Here is a 15,340-nt window from a genome sequence, read left to right as displayed (position 1 = left end):
AAGGTAACAGTGAGCTGCGACTATGTGATGCTGATAATAGTGTTTACAAGCGTGGAATCAAGCAACCAATCAGGTGTGAGCGTATCCCAGCAGTGAACCAGTCAGTGACAGTGAGAACAAACATTTGCTGTACAGGTTAAAACATTCACATGAATAAAACTCCACACTTCCCATGATGCTTCACTCTGTGACTCCAGCTGGTGTTCAGTTTTTGACTCGTGCGTTAACTTGGACCAGTTTAACTTGGACCAGTTTAACTTGGACCAGTTTCACTTGGACCAGTTTAACTTGGACCAGTTTAACAGTTCTGCTGGTTTTGCTCCACTTGACTTCCACCTCTACTTGGTTCCTGCCCAGGCCCGGTCCGAGTGCGGTGATGGGGCACAAAGCTCCGAGTCGGAGTCGGACTCGCCCTCTGCAATGTAGGGCCGGATGGTGGCGCAGTGGGTGGAGCCTCCTCCCTGCTGGTCTCCCAGGTTGGTGGAGGAGGTATAGAAGCTGTTGTTGAGGAAGTCCAGGTTCTCTCTGGACTGGGAGATGGAGAACCCGCTGAAGGAGCGCTCCAGCTCCTCGTGGTCCACAGATGGGATGGAGATGGAGGTGTCGCTGTCCAGCTTCACCTCCTCGCCACCGCCTCCTCCTCCCGCCGTCCCGTTGGCCCCCTCTCTCCCCCTCTCCGGTCTCTCCGGCCCCCCACGTTCTCCGGTGCTGTGCCGGTTCGATCGGTTCCCACCGTGTCTTTCTCCAGCTGGAGGAGGTGGGAGTCGAACCAGTGACCCATCCCCGACCGGACTCGGAGTGTTGCCATGGCTACGCTGTGGAGGGGGTGGGGCCTGCTGGTGGAGCTGGGAGCTGATTGGCTGCCAGGAGGTGGAGGGTGGACAGGTGGGGGCGCTGTAGTTCCTGTGTCCCGTGGAGCTACTGGAGCGAACCATCTTAGTCACAAACCGACTCTTCTCAGCGTGGTCACCAGGCAACACCCTGCACATCACGCAAACATGAAAACAACATGTCAGCAACATGTTACTAACACAATGTTAACATATGAACAACATGTCAACAAAAAAACATGTCAGTAAAAATGTTTACATGTATATTAATAACATGTCAACAACACGTTAACAACATGTCAACATGTCAACATGTTAACAACATGTCAACATGTCAACAACACGTTAACAACATGTCAACATGTCAACAACATGTCAACATGTTAACAACATGTCAACATGTTAACAACACGTTAACAACATGTCAACAACACGTTAACAACATGTCAACATGTTAACAACACGTTAACAACATGTCAACATGTTAACAACACGTTAACAACATGTCAACAACACGTTAACAACATGTCAACATGTTAACAACATGTCAACATGTTAACAACACGTTAACAACATGTTAACAACACGTTAACAACATGTCAACAACACGTTAACAACATGTCAACATGTTAACAACACGTTAACAACATGTCAACAACATGTTAACAACATGTCAACATGTTAACAACATGTCAACAACATGTTAACAACATGTCGACATGTTAACAACATGTTAACAACATGTCAACATGTTAACAACATGTTAACAACATGTCAACATGTTAACAACATGTCAACAACATGTTAACAACATGTCGACATGTTAACAACATGTTAACAACATGTCAACATGTTAACAACATGTTGACATGTTAACAACATGTCAACAACATGTTAACAACATGTCAACAACATGTTAACAACATGTCGACATGTTAACAACATGTTAACAACATGTCAACATGTTAACAACATGTCAACAACATGTTAACAACATGTCGACATGTTAGCAACATGTTGACCTGTTCACGTTTAACTTGCCTATAATATTAGGGGTGTCCTGATCCGATATTGATATCTGATATCGGTCCGATATCAGCCAAAAAACGATTATCGGATTTTATCGGCCTGCATCTAAAATCTCTGATCTAAACGCTCTGATGAGCTCCAGCACTTCTGTCCATATGAGACTCTGTCTGCTGACTGTTGTTCTCTGTTTGTTCTCACTTGATCAGGACTGTTCTAACGTTCCACTCTACAAAATAAGGAATAAAAGTTTGTATGATTCATGCTGATATTGTATCGGATCAATATCGGCCAATACTCAAGGCTGCGATATCGGTATCGTATCAGAAGTGAAAAAGTTGTATCGGGACATCACTATATAATATCAACATAAACATGTTATAAACATGTCGTTGGCATGTTATTAACATGTCGTTGGCATGTTATTAACATGTCGTTGACATGTTATTAACTCGGCCACAGGTTCCATGGAGAACACTGACTGCAGAATCTTGGGGATGGATTGGCTCTTTTCCAGCTGATCCACAGGACTGTGGTAGGGCGGGGCCGGGTCCGGTTCCTTGGATCCGAAGTAGGCATCAGTTTCAGCCTGAGGGATTCCCATTCGCTGGATGTAGATGTTAACCAGGAAGTCCAGCTTTCTCTCCATGGAGACGACCTGAGAGACACATAACCAGCAGAGAACCAATCAGATCCAAGACTGAAGCTGTGTCAGAAAAAGCAGCAGGTTCAGAGGTTAACGTCTTTTAGGTTACCTGCTTCTCCACCTTCCCCAGCCGTCCCATCATGCTTGGGTCCTCAGGAAGTTCCTCATTGGCTGCTTTGGGACGGTCTTTGTCCGCGATTGGTGTTCCTCTGCCGACTATCTGGTCCACCCTATCAGTGAGGAGACAGCACAGTGATGTCACACAGAGTAAAAGAATAAACTGTGAGCTTGAAGTTAATAATAACACAGTAAATATGATAAAAGTTCTGTTCTGTAAAATGTAAGTAAAAACAAAATGAAATGATCTGCAAAAACTTTTCCACCTTTTTTCATCTGAATCAGAACAAAGATCAGATATTTATTGATCAAACTGATCAACTTTAATGTTTGTAGTAAATCTGCAGTTTCTCTCTGTGATCCATCATCTTTTCTTCTGACACTCAGTCAGTTTGTGAACTGAGACACTAACTGTTGAAGTTTTAAAGGTCAATTCTGTCTCATTCTGTCTTCATATTCGTCTTCAGCTGATCAACAGTCCACAGTCTCTGTTGTCCTATTTTGTCCTTCATGATGCACCACACATTTTCAATGGGAGACACGTCTGGACTGCAGGTCCAGGTCTGGACTGCAGGTCCAGGTCTGGACTGCAGGTCCAGGTCAGTCTAGGACCTGAACTCTTTAACTATGAAGACACGCTGTTGGAACACGTCCACAACGTGTCTCAGCATCGTCTCTCTGAAATAATCAGGGACGTCTCTGATAAGGTTGTGACAGGATTAATCAATTAATTGAGCAAATGACCAAGAGATCAATGAGCAATCGAAGTAATTATGGATTGTAGACGGTGAAATCTATAAATTCCTGCAGTTTGTTGTTGGACTGTTTGCACTTTTTCACAAAGTGGTGAATCTGACCCCATTAATGTTGGTGAACCACTGAGCCTTTCCAGGACGCCCCTTTAATACCCATCATGATCCTGTCACCTGTTACCAACTCACCTGTTCACCTGTGGAACGTTCCAAACAGCTGTCTCTGGAACGTTCCACAACTTGACCAACAGAATGAGTGAATATTTCCACAGTAATATTTTATCTCTGTTTAAAACTCTAAAACTCTAAAACTTTTTACAAATCAGTTTATTTTTATTCACAAATTACCACCATTCTGGTCATTTTGCGGCTGCAGATGTTTTCTGGTTGAAACAGGTTTATTTTAAAGTCCGTTGTCTGGCCAACAAGGAAAACAGTCAAGAGAGGCTACAATAACCTGAAATGCACATGTCAGAGGTCACGGGTCAGCAGTCTTACCTGGACTGGAGGTTCTTGATGCGTGCGAGCATGTCCAGGTGTCCAGCTGAGTACTGCTCAATCACATCCATGACATCATAGGGACGAAGACTCTCCTTAAACTTCCTCTTAGACACCATGAATCGCATCAGACTGAGACAAAGACAGAGGACAGGAAGTCAGCTGACACTGGAGACCCTAACCCTGCTGAAGTTCGTCCACACTGGTCTCTGAAGACCAGATTCATCTCAGACCGACAGACGCTGCTGATCTACTGACCAGCATTTCTTCAAATGGAGGCAACAGACCCTTTTCAAATGTTCCCTGTATTAACAAGAATCAATCTGTAAATTATTTTCTCCACTAATCGATCAGTTGTTTGGTTCATAAAATGTTAAGAAAATGTTGATCAGAGTCCAAGACGACGTCCTCAAATGTCTCGTTTTGTCCACAACTCAAAGACATTCAGTTTCCTGTCAGAGAGGAAAGAAACCAGGAAATATTCACATTCAAGAAACTGAAATCAGAGAAATCAGATTTTTTTTTCTTAAAAATTACTCAAAACAAGCGATTATAAAAAAAATGTTTAATTTAATAATAATTAATAGTCAATTGATTGTTGCAGCTGTAGTTTTAATCTGAGAACAATTTATAAATGAGAACAGTGGACTGATCTGGACTGAGTCACTGAAGCTACGTTCATAACTGAAGAGACATGTTTAAGCTCCGCCCCAAAAATCCTCAACAACAGTTTAACAGTGATGTTCGATACCACCGATTTCCTTTCTGATCCAATACTGAGTAAAATTCAGGCTGGTATCGGCGACACCGATCCGATACCAATACTTTGTACAAATACACCAAATTAGATTCAAATTCAAATTAGACTGACTGTAAATAATAATACATATATTTTATAGATAAAATGTTATCCATCTTTTCTACTATATGTTTTTCACCATGGATGTTTTATCTCTGTATAATTTTATGTAATCCACTTTAAATGATCAATTCTTTAGGAAACCTGAATAAATCTGGGGTCTGATGCACATTTCAAGATGAACTCATGCAGCTCTTTGTTGAAGCTTGTATTTATTTCATTTCTTATTTCATAACCATCCGCCTCGTGGTTTAACCTGACGGGTCTGAGGTTTGTTGTGTTGCTGCAACTCCTCATCTGTGGAGCTGAAATATCCACACGACTCTGTTTACGCTCTGCCATCGTGTCTACAGGCTGACTGACTGACTGACTGACTGACTGACTGACTGACTGACAGACAGACAGACTGACTGACTGAGACAGACTGACTGACTGACAGACAGACTGACTGACTGACTGACTGACTGACTGACTGACTGACTGACTGACTGACTGACAGACAGACTGACTGACTGACTGAGACAGACTGACTGACAGACAGACAGACTGACTGACTGACTGACTGACTGACTGACTGACTGACAGACAGACAGACAGACAGACAGACAGACAGACTGACTGACTGACTGACTGACTGACTGACTGACTGACTGACTGACTGACACAGACAGACAGACAGACAGACAGACAGACAGACAGACTGACTGACTGACTGACTGACTGACTGACTGACTGACTGACTGACTGACTGACTGACAGACAGACAGACAGACAGACAGACAGACAGACAGACAGACTGACTGACTGACTGACTGACTGACTGACTGACTGACTGACTGACTGACTGACTGACTGACAGACAGACAGACAGACAGACAGACAGACAGACAGACTGACTGACTGACTGACTGACTGACTGACTGACTGACTGACTGACTGACAGACAGACAGACAGACAGACAGACTGACTGACTGACTGACTGACTGACTGACAGACAGACAGACAGACAGACAGACAGACAGACAGACAGACTGACTGACTGAGACAGACTGACTGACAGACAGACTGACTGACTGACTGACTGACTGACTGACTGACTGACAGACAGACAGACAGACAGACAGACAGACAGACAGACTGACTGACTGACTGACTGACTGACTGACTGACTGACAGACAGACAGACAGACAGACTGACTGACTGACTGACTGACTGAGCAGCGAGCCGCTGCACTTACGCATTACATACTTACCCAGGCGTAAGAAAAAGTAGTTCCCACCAACCACAAGATCTCAATAGTTTAGTTACTTTTCACTGTGTTCCTGTTAATGATATACATCACCTCAATGACTGAAGTATCAATATTTTTGATTTGAGAATCGATTTTACAGCATAAAGATCTGGTATCAGAGGTATCGATATTTCAGTATTGATCCGCACGTCACTAGTTTAACAGTTGAACTCACAACAGAATTCTCAGTGTTTTCAGCTGTTTGAACGTATTTAGATCTGAATCTTTAACTTCATCAAACCAGCAGGAAGAGGACTGGACACTGTGGGACAGACACCAACAACAACAACAACAACAACAACAACAATAACAGTAATAATAATAATAATAATAATAATAATAATAATAATAATAATAATAATAATAATAATAATAATAACCAAAGGATGTCTTACCAATGACAGGAGCTTTGACAACAGAAAACAGTGAAAGAACAGAAAAGAATGGAGCTAAGTGGAGGTCAGACTGACTGGTCTTACTGGTCTTACCCAACAGGTGACGGTGACCTTTGACCCTGGGGTGAGCACAAATAAACCAAACAAACAAAAAGAATGTGAATAAAAAGCAGAATGAGTTCATAAGCAGCAAAGAAACAGTGAATAAAGCGATGAGCGATGAACTGATCAAACTCGAGGGTGAAACTGTAGGGACAGTTCCTACCAGATGGCTCTGATGGTGACCTTTAACCCCGGCGTGAGGTCCTGAGGGACGAACTCGCAGTGGCAGCTCTTGTTGTCGTCGGCCATGTCTTCTCCTGGCAGGCTGGCCTCTGAAACAACAGCAGCATCATGTGGTCATTCAGCGCCTCGAGCGCGTGGAGCTGCAGCAGGAGGACCGGACACCTGACAAGTGTCCCCTTCAGGGCCACGTTAACCTGTTACAGAGCCCCAAGTGACCCACCGGCCCCTGAACATGAACCCTGGCTCCACTGGGAAAGGTGGAACCAGGACTCCTGAAACCTAACATGTCAGCTGATAGGGCTGCAACAAACGCCGGACGTCCGTATGATCCACACGTTTGGACCTGACAAGATTACGACAGGACTAATTACTGAAGAAAATAATCAACAGAGTAATCGATCATAAAAATAATTGTCAGTTGCAGCCCAACTCTACAGGAAGTTGTTAAGACCACCCAGAGCATCAGTGACATCACAGACACCCAGCCAGCTGTTCAGTCTGTCCACCTGCTGCTGTCTCACAGGAGACAGTCAGTTCATCATCAGGACTTCAAATGAAAAATATAACACTGATGGAAATTTTATTTTGTCCTTAAATCAGAAAAGAACAGAGACAGTTCTGCCTTCAGCTGTGAAAAAACTGTCATCATGCAACAACCAACATGTCATTTAAACAAACATTTACAGGTCAGATCAACTGCTAACGTTAGCTACGCAGACCAACTACTAATGTTAGCAACACAGACCAAACGCTAACGTTAGCTACGCAGACCAACTGCTAACGTTAGCTACACAGACCAAACGCTAATGTTAGCTACACAGACCAAACGCTAATGTTAGCTACACAGACCAAACGCTAACGTTAGCTACGCAGACCAAACGCTAACGTTAGCTACGCAGACCAAACGCTAACGTTAACAGAAATCTAGTGCACTAAATACTACTGCTACTACTGAGACGTATGTTGTGACTGCAGGTGCTGACGTTGGTGACCTGGTGATTTGTGGGTAAAAACAGTTTCTGTCAGTTGACTTGAGGTCTGAGTGTTAAGTGTGAACAGCTGCTTCACATTAATTAATAAACATTTGTATTAGTTTAAACAATTTCACCATATTTAGTATTGATCCAAAAGTAACAGAAAGTAATCAAGTTACATTACTTTAACATTGTGATACTTGGATTACATTACTGACTACATTTTTAACAGGTAATTAGTAACTGTGTCAGATAATATTTTTAAAGTAACCTTCCTAACGCTGACGGTGAGACTGCAGTGGAAACAATGAAGAAAATGGTTCAGTCCTCTTTTACTGAGTGTGTGTGTGTGTGTGTGTGTGTGTGTGTGTGTGTGTGTGTGTATGTGTGTGTGTGTGTATGTGTGTGTGTGTGTGTGTGTGTGTGTGTGTGTGTGTGTGTATGTGTGTGTGTGTGTGTGTGTGTGTGTGTGTGTGTGTGTGTGTATGTGTGTGTGTGTGTGTGTGTGTGTGTGTGTGTGTGCTGACCTGGGGAGCTCTTCTGTCTGAACTCTTCATCCTGCATCTCTATCAGCACTACAGGAGGAGGAAGAGGAGGAGACAAATCTTCATCAGTAGAAGATTACACCACTCATCTTAATATTCTGTTAGCCTAGCTTAGCACAATGACTGGAAGCAGGGGGAAACTGTTAGCCTAGCTTAGCACACAGACTAGAAGCAGAGGGAAACTGTTAGCCTAGCTTAGCACAATGACTGGAAGCAGAGGGAAACTGTTAGCCTAGCTTAGCACAATGACTGGAAGCAGGGGGAAACTGTTAGCCTAGCTTAGCACACAGACTGGAAGCAGAGGGAAACTGTTAGCCTAGCTTAGCACAATGACTGGAAGCAGGGGGAAACTGTTAGCCTAGCTTAGCACACAGACTGGAAGCAGAGGGAAACTGTTAGCCTAGCTTAGCACAATGACTGGAAGCAGAGGGAAACTGTTAGCCTAGCTTAGCACAATGACTGGAAGCAGGGGGAAACTGTTAGCCTAGCTTAGCACAACGACTGGAAGCAGGGGGAAACTGTTAGCCTAGCTTAGCACAAAGACTGGAGGCAGGGGGAATTGTTAGCCTAGCTTAGCACACAGACTGGAAGCAGAGGGAAACTGTTAGCCTAGCTTAGCACACAGACTGGAAGCAGAGGGAAACTGTTAGCCTAGCTTAGCACACAGACTGGAAGCAGAGGGAAACTGTTAGCCTAGCTTAGCACACAGACTGGAAGCAGAGGGAAACTGTTAGCCTAGCTTAGCACACAGACTGGAAGCAGAGGGAAACTGTTAGCCTAGCTTAGCACAGAGACTGGAAGCAGACCACAAACAAATTCAACAACTGTAGTTCCCATCAGGATTTCATGGTGCGGCTGTGACTAAGAATCATGAGAGTTGTAGTTTCTTGGGCACAACATCTTCCATAACCAGTAAAATAACAAGAAGCTAAAACCAGTTAAAACTTTCTCCTCCTTTCCTTCCCTTCTATCTTCCCTTGTATCCTCCCTTACATCCTTCTCTTCCCTCATGTTTTTGTAATGAACCCTGTTTGATTGGACTTCAGCTCTGAACATCCCATCTGATCTGACTAAATCTGGCCAGTGAGACCAGTTAAAACCAGTAAGAACCAGTCAGATGAGTCAGATGAGTCAGATGACTCAGATGATGGTGTTATGATTGGTTAATCTAATAGGTGTGATGATTGTCCTCTCCTGGACACCATAGGACAGATATGAGTGGAATGAATAGATGGATCCTGAATTAGTTTAGTTTATTTGCACATTAATGTGTACATATATATATATATATATATATATATATACACATTGATCAGATGTAACATTTTGACCACTGATAGGTGACGTGAGTAACACTAATTATTTCATTTTGTCTTCAATGTTGACGTGTTAGAAGCAGGAAAAATGGCGAGCATAAGAATGTGAGTGAGTCTGACGAGGGTCAAACTGATGGAAGATGACCGAGTCATTCTTGTGTGGTTCCTGTTCTGCAGTGATCAGGATCTATCAAAAGTGGTCCGAGGAAGGAACAGTGGTGAACCGGCTATATATACATATACATATATACATATATACACACACACACACACACACACACATATGTAAGCCAAAAAGGCTTCTTCTCCTATATAACTAACAATGGACACAATTCAAAGTGTTTAGTGACATAAAATTGATGAATGAAATGTTTTGACACCAGAATAATCATTTGGTTGAAGATAAAATGAGGTGGTGTTTAAAAATTAAAATCCTTTAAAGTCTGAAAAACACAGGAAGGAAACAGATGATGATGTTTTCTCTTGTGTCAGTGATTCATATAAATACACAAATACACAAATAAATAAGTAAATACATACATAAATAAACAAACTAATGTTTGTTCCAACCCATAAAACCTGACTGTGGACTTTTCACATGACAGAACTTATCCTTCACTCTGGCTACTAACTCTGAGTGGACTACCAGTCTGGGTGGGCCCAGCCTTTACAGACGGAGTGTTCTGATTGGTTTGGTTCTACAGGCGGAGTGTTCTGATTGGTTTGGTTCTACAGACGGAGTGTTCTGATTGGTTTGGTTCTACAGACGGAGTGTTCTGATTGGTTTGGTTCTACAGGCGGAGTGTTCTGATTGGTTTGGTTCTACAGACGGAGTGTTCTGATTGGTTTGGTTCTACAGACGGAGTGTTCTGATTGGTTTGGTTCTACAGACGGAGTGTTCTGATTGGTTTGGTTCTACAGACGGTGTGTTCTGATTGGTTTGGTTCTACAGGCGGAGTGTTCTGATTGGTTTGGTTCTACAGACAGAGTGTTCTGATTGGTTTGGTTCTACAGACAGAGTGCTCTGATTGGTTTGAACCAAATGACGGAGTGTTCTGATTGGTTTGGTTCTACAGACGGAGTGTTCTGATTGGTTTGAACCAAATGACGGAGTGTTCTGATTGGTTTGGTTCTACAGGCGGAGTGTTCTGATTGGTTTGGTTCTACAGACAGAGTGTTCTGATTGGTTTGGTTCTACAGACAGAGTGTTCTGATTGGTTTGGTTCTACAGGCGGAGTGTTCTGATTGGTTTGGTTCTACAGGCGGAGTGTTCTGATTAGTTTGGTTCTACAGGCGGAGTGTTCTGATTAGTTTGGTTCTACAGACGGAGTGTTCTGATTGGTTTGGTTCTACAGACGGAGTGTTCTGATTGGTTTGAACCAAATGACGGAGTGTTCTGATTGGTTTGGTTCTACAGACGGAGTGTTCTGATTGGTTTGGTTCTACAGACGGAGTGCTCTGATTGGTCAAACCTGTTCTCCTTACCCTCAGAATTCTGGCGGGAGGCAGCCCCTCGGATCCTGAAGGCCTGTCTGGTTCTGCTACGTTCTCCAAAGCTCCAGGACTTTGGAACCTTGCTGGGACTGTCCTCCAAACTGGGCTCCATGCTGGGGGACCGTCGTAGGGCCTGGACACTCCCCAGGACTCCAGGACCTCCAGGGACTCCAGGACCCACACCAGGAGCAACACCAGGGCCAACTGTAGGAACCACTAGAGACCAGAAGGACAGAAGGGGGTCAGATCTGGACTGGTTCATGTCCTGGTTCATGTCCTGGTTCATGTCCTGGTTCATGTCCTGGTTCATGTCCTGGTTCACAGTCTGCAGGTTCTCATTCAAACCACATCTTCAAAGATTATTTAAATAATCACAAACTATTTTCATATCAATTAATAATTTCTCTGATTTCTTCCGTTTCTTAAATGTGAATATTTTCTGGTTTCTGATCTTTGAGTTTTGGACAAAACGAGACATTTGATTCGATAATGGAAACAGTCATTACAGGAACAACAGACAGACTGATGTCACTGAGTATCAACAGACACCTAATACCTGATCTGGACTTGGATTGGTCCCCAACAAAATATAAAAATGATGTTCCAACACAAGTTGTTTTTTTTATAAATAGATTCTGATGCCTGAATTTTGTGAAATTTATCTCTTTCCATCTTTTACAAATACAGAGAACCAGGCTGGGAAACATGACTTCACCATCCTGGGAGAAAAGTGGTGCAGGATTAATAGACGATGTGATATCAGATTGGCTGATACCTGATCCAGTACTGCAGGAAGTATCAGGAATATCTGTGGTACTCTTATCTGTTTCAAAACAACTAACACAAACTTGGTTCTAACACCCACCATGCTGAGGAGAACCTTTTCCTTTGGTTCCTGAACTCCGGGGAGATGAGAAGACCCTTTCCTTCAGACTGACCTTCTGACTGCAGGGACAAGAGACAGACAGACCGTTTCATTAAATAATTGGTGTTAAAATGATCCTTCTTAAGCCCCGCCCCCTTTTCTCTCTCTCTGGTACCCAGCAGGTTCATTATGAATCAGAGGTTCTGGTTCCTCACAGGTGTGTTGATCTAAGGGTCATATAAACGAAGCAGCAGGCGTCTGTGTACACGTGAAGTAAAGACCGACGCATGTTACCCTGGACTCCCCTACAAACGGTGAAATCGGGGTCAGATGCCAGGGAGACGTATGGCGTCAGGGAGGCAACACTGTGCATAACGAGGATGGATAAGTGAGTCCAGGTGAGAGTGGTTTCGTCCAAGGTGTGAAGGCGAGCGGGAGTCGAACGAGGGGATGGTTGTCATACTGAGTGTCCGATCAGTGAAAATGGAAAAGGGGAACAAGAGTAAGAGGGAGAGGGATTCATCTACACCACGCCGCCGCCGCCAGAGGAGGCTGTCCTGCATCTCACCTCACCTCCAGTCAGAGGTGAGGAGAAGGGGAGACGCAAAGCAGAGAGAGAGAGGAAACAAGAGAAAGGCAATGAGGGTAGAAGGAAGTGCACAGGAAAAGGAAATAGGAGATGGACTAATCATCACGACCCCACTGGAGTAGAACTATGACAGGGTCGGGTCGGGTCGGGTCGGGTCGGGGTTAAAACCTGGCATGTGAATGCTACAAGGGTAAACACGTCAGTGTTAAAGATCCTTATTAGAACCATCAATGATTGGTTAAAACCCCTCCATTAAAGAAGTTCAATTTATAAATTAAATCAAAAGTTTAAAAGAGCCACAGGCAGCGGGAGCATCATTCATCCATTCCCGGGTATTTATTTACATTTTTATTTAATAATAAATCCCATTAAAACGAGCCCCGTCTGCAAACGGTTCCTGTCAATCAAATGTTACTATTGTTATCATTATTATCATTATTTTATTATTATTATTATTATTATTATTATTATTATTAAATGTCATTAAATAGATATCACTCCTCTGTGTAGATTTAAAAGTGCTAAAAATAGAATAATTAGCATTCCAGCTGGCCAATGAAAAGCAGACAGTAAAATATTAAAATCTATTTACAAGGTGAGTAAAACACAAACACAACATTCTGGACCAGACAGAATTTTCTTGCCTGGTGAAGAACAGGTTCGTCAGTTTAGCTCTGATCTCAAACACACATTGCTCTGCTCTGATTGGCTGTAGGTCTGTCCAGCTGTGTCCAGAGGCATTTTGGTCTGAAACAAAACTAAACTGAGAGTTTCTGTGAGTCCAGGTGAGCTTTAGTTTGTAATAAGAACTTATTTAGAGAAGTCGACACTGACCCGGGAGACGGTTCAGGCTGGACGTCCTTCCTGTAGACACACAGACGGACAGACGGACAGACGGACACAGACGGACACAGACGGACACAGACGGACACAGACGGACAGACGGACACAGACGGACACAGACGGACACAGGAAGAACTTTACTGATGATTCTGGTTTCATTAAATGTTCAACAATTCAAGACTGTGAAGCTGATTACAAAGAAGAGTACTGCAGTAGTTGTAGTAGTTGTATGAAATACTACAGTAATTGTGATTTGTGTTCTTGTACCTGAAGGAGAGTCCAGATTTGTTCTTGAGGTTCCTCAGTAGATCGAGCTGATTGAGAGGCGGAATCAACCTGGAAACACAAAGACTGTTGTCACACAGACACTTATGTGTAATGACTGGTTGGACAGGTGGTGGACAGGTTGGACAGGTGATGGACAGGTTGGACAGGTGATGGACAGGTTGGACAGGTGGTGGACTGGTTGGACAGGTGATGGACTGGTTGGACAGGTGATGGACAGGTTGGGCAGGTGGTGGACAGGTTGGACAGGTGATGGACAGGTTGGACAGGTGGTGGACTGGTTGGACAGGTGGTGGACTGGTTGGACAGGTGATGGACAGGTTGGACAGGTGGTGGACAGGTTGGGCAGGTGGTGGACAGGTTGGACAGGTGGTGGACTGGTTGGACAGGTGATGGACAGGTTGGACAGGTGGTGGACTGGTTGGACAGGTGATGGACTGGTTGGACAGGTGGTGGACAGGTAGGGCAGGTGTGTCCTCACCTGTACATGGGAACAGAGACAGTCCTCTCGTAATAGTCCCATGTTGAAGTCAGATCTGTTCGGCTCAGGTTTGTGGCGTAAACCCTCCATGCCGCCTGCAGAGACAGACAGAACAGGACTGTTTCCATGGAAACGTCTTTTTTCCTCTGATTTCTAAGTTGATTTCTGGATGTTTATTGTGGCAGACATCAGAGACGATGATGTCTTCGCTGAATGAGACGTGTTAACTGCCTATGTATCCCAGTGTGTCCCTCAGGTAGGACTTTGTGACATCAGAGCGACATCACATCGCTGTCTCACCTGTATGAGTCCAGCTGCTGGGTTTCGTCTCTTCTCAAAGTGTTTCTGTCGGTGCTGTTCTTGAACCTTCAGAGCAAAACCAGAACCCAGGATCCCCTGAGAAACAGAGAGACAGTGAGACAGACAGACACGCCCCTCATCAAACGGACTAAAAACTGGGCGGAGCCTCCAGGGCTGTAATGACGGTACGGACCGGACGAGTTTAAAGCGTCATGTTCTGACATTGACGATCTTACTGATGTTGTCAGCTGTTACGTTTCCTTCTGTGAAGACAAACACTGTTCTTCCTCCGCAAAGGTCAAAACACACCATCAGCACACATGGCAGCGCCGCAGCGCCGCAGCGCCGCAGCGCCGCAGCGCCGCGCCCTCGTACAGGACACCGGGCTCAGGTTATATCTCGACCTCAGCATCTCTGAGCCTGAAACAGGTCTGTGCTGTCAGTTGTCAGTCTGTAGAAGTGTCTGCGTTCAGCCTCTAAATGAATCTGTGGATTAAAGTTTTCTCCTGTCAACATTTGTACTTTTAGTTTATTTTACTGTTTCTGCATGTGCTTCATAATAAAAGCTTTTACGTAACAAAACAATGGGAGACTTTTATGTTGAAGAATTTATAGGAAGTGAAATGTCCAGCATCATAACTAAAGACAAACACCTGTGCAGCACCGAGTCCCTGCTGTGCTGAGCTGACTAGCTGAGTCAAACCGAGTCAAGACAAACAGCACAAGTGTCTGTAAAGAGGCTCTAGTCTCTCCATCGTTTCACAGAAGAGCAGAGGGAGGAGCGGCAGAGGGAGGAGCGGCAGAGGAAGGAGCGGCAGAGGGAGGAGCGGCAGAGGGAGGAGCGGCAGAGGAAGGAGCGGCAGAGGGAGGAGCGGCAGAGGGAGGAGCGGCAGAGGGAGGAGCGGCAGAGGGAGGAGCGGCAGAGGAAGGAGCGGCAGAGCAGAGGA

General features: G+C 44.3%; 1 protein-coding gene across 1 annotated transcript in view; it reads right to left on the bottom strand.

Annotated features, from left to right (window-relative positions):
* LOC146332393 (potassium voltage-gated channel subfamily KQT member 2-like) overlaps positions 1-15,340 on the bottom strand; it is a 23,543-nt gene continuing 8,203 nt past the window's right edge. The window contains exons 8-19 of the mRNA XM_084742494.1: positions 14,394-14,489; positions 14,094-14,188; positions 13,595-13,678; positions 13,319-13,348; positions 11,896-11,975; positions 11,022-11,246; positions 8,203-8,250; positions 6,682-6,790; positions 3,870-4,001; positions 2,612-2,732; positions 2,339-2,514; positions 1-981 (exon numbers count right to left, since the gene is read on the bottom strand). Coding sequence (XP_084598620.1) covers positions 339-981; positions 2,339-2,514; positions 2,612-2,732; positions 3,870-4,001; positions 6,682-6,790; positions 8,203-8,250; positions 11,022-11,246; positions 11,896-11,975; positions 13,319-13,348; positions 13,595-13,678; positions 14,094-14,188; positions 14,394-14,489 — 1,839 coding nt within the window. The 3' untranslated portion in view covers positions 1-338. The remainder of the gene's footprint in view (positions 982-2,338; positions 2,515-2,611; positions 2,733-3,869; positions 4,002-6,681; positions 6,791-8,202; positions 8,251-11,021; positions 11,247-11,895; positions 11,976-13,318; positions 13,349-13,594; positions 13,679-14,093; positions 14,189-14,393; positions 14,490-15,340) is intronic.

Source organism: Lutjanus erythropterus, chromosome 2 (assembly GCF_056507025.1).
Source record: "Lutjanus erythropterus isolate fLutEry1 chromosome 2, fLutEry1.hap2, whole genome shotgun sequence".
Taxonomy (NCBI): domain Eukaryota; kingdom Metazoa; phylum Chordata; class Actinopteri; order Lutjaniformes; family Lutjanidae; genus Lutjanus; species Lutjanus erythropterus.
Note: the sequence above shows the minus strand (reverse complement) of the source record. Positions and strands in the feature narration are given on the sequence as shown.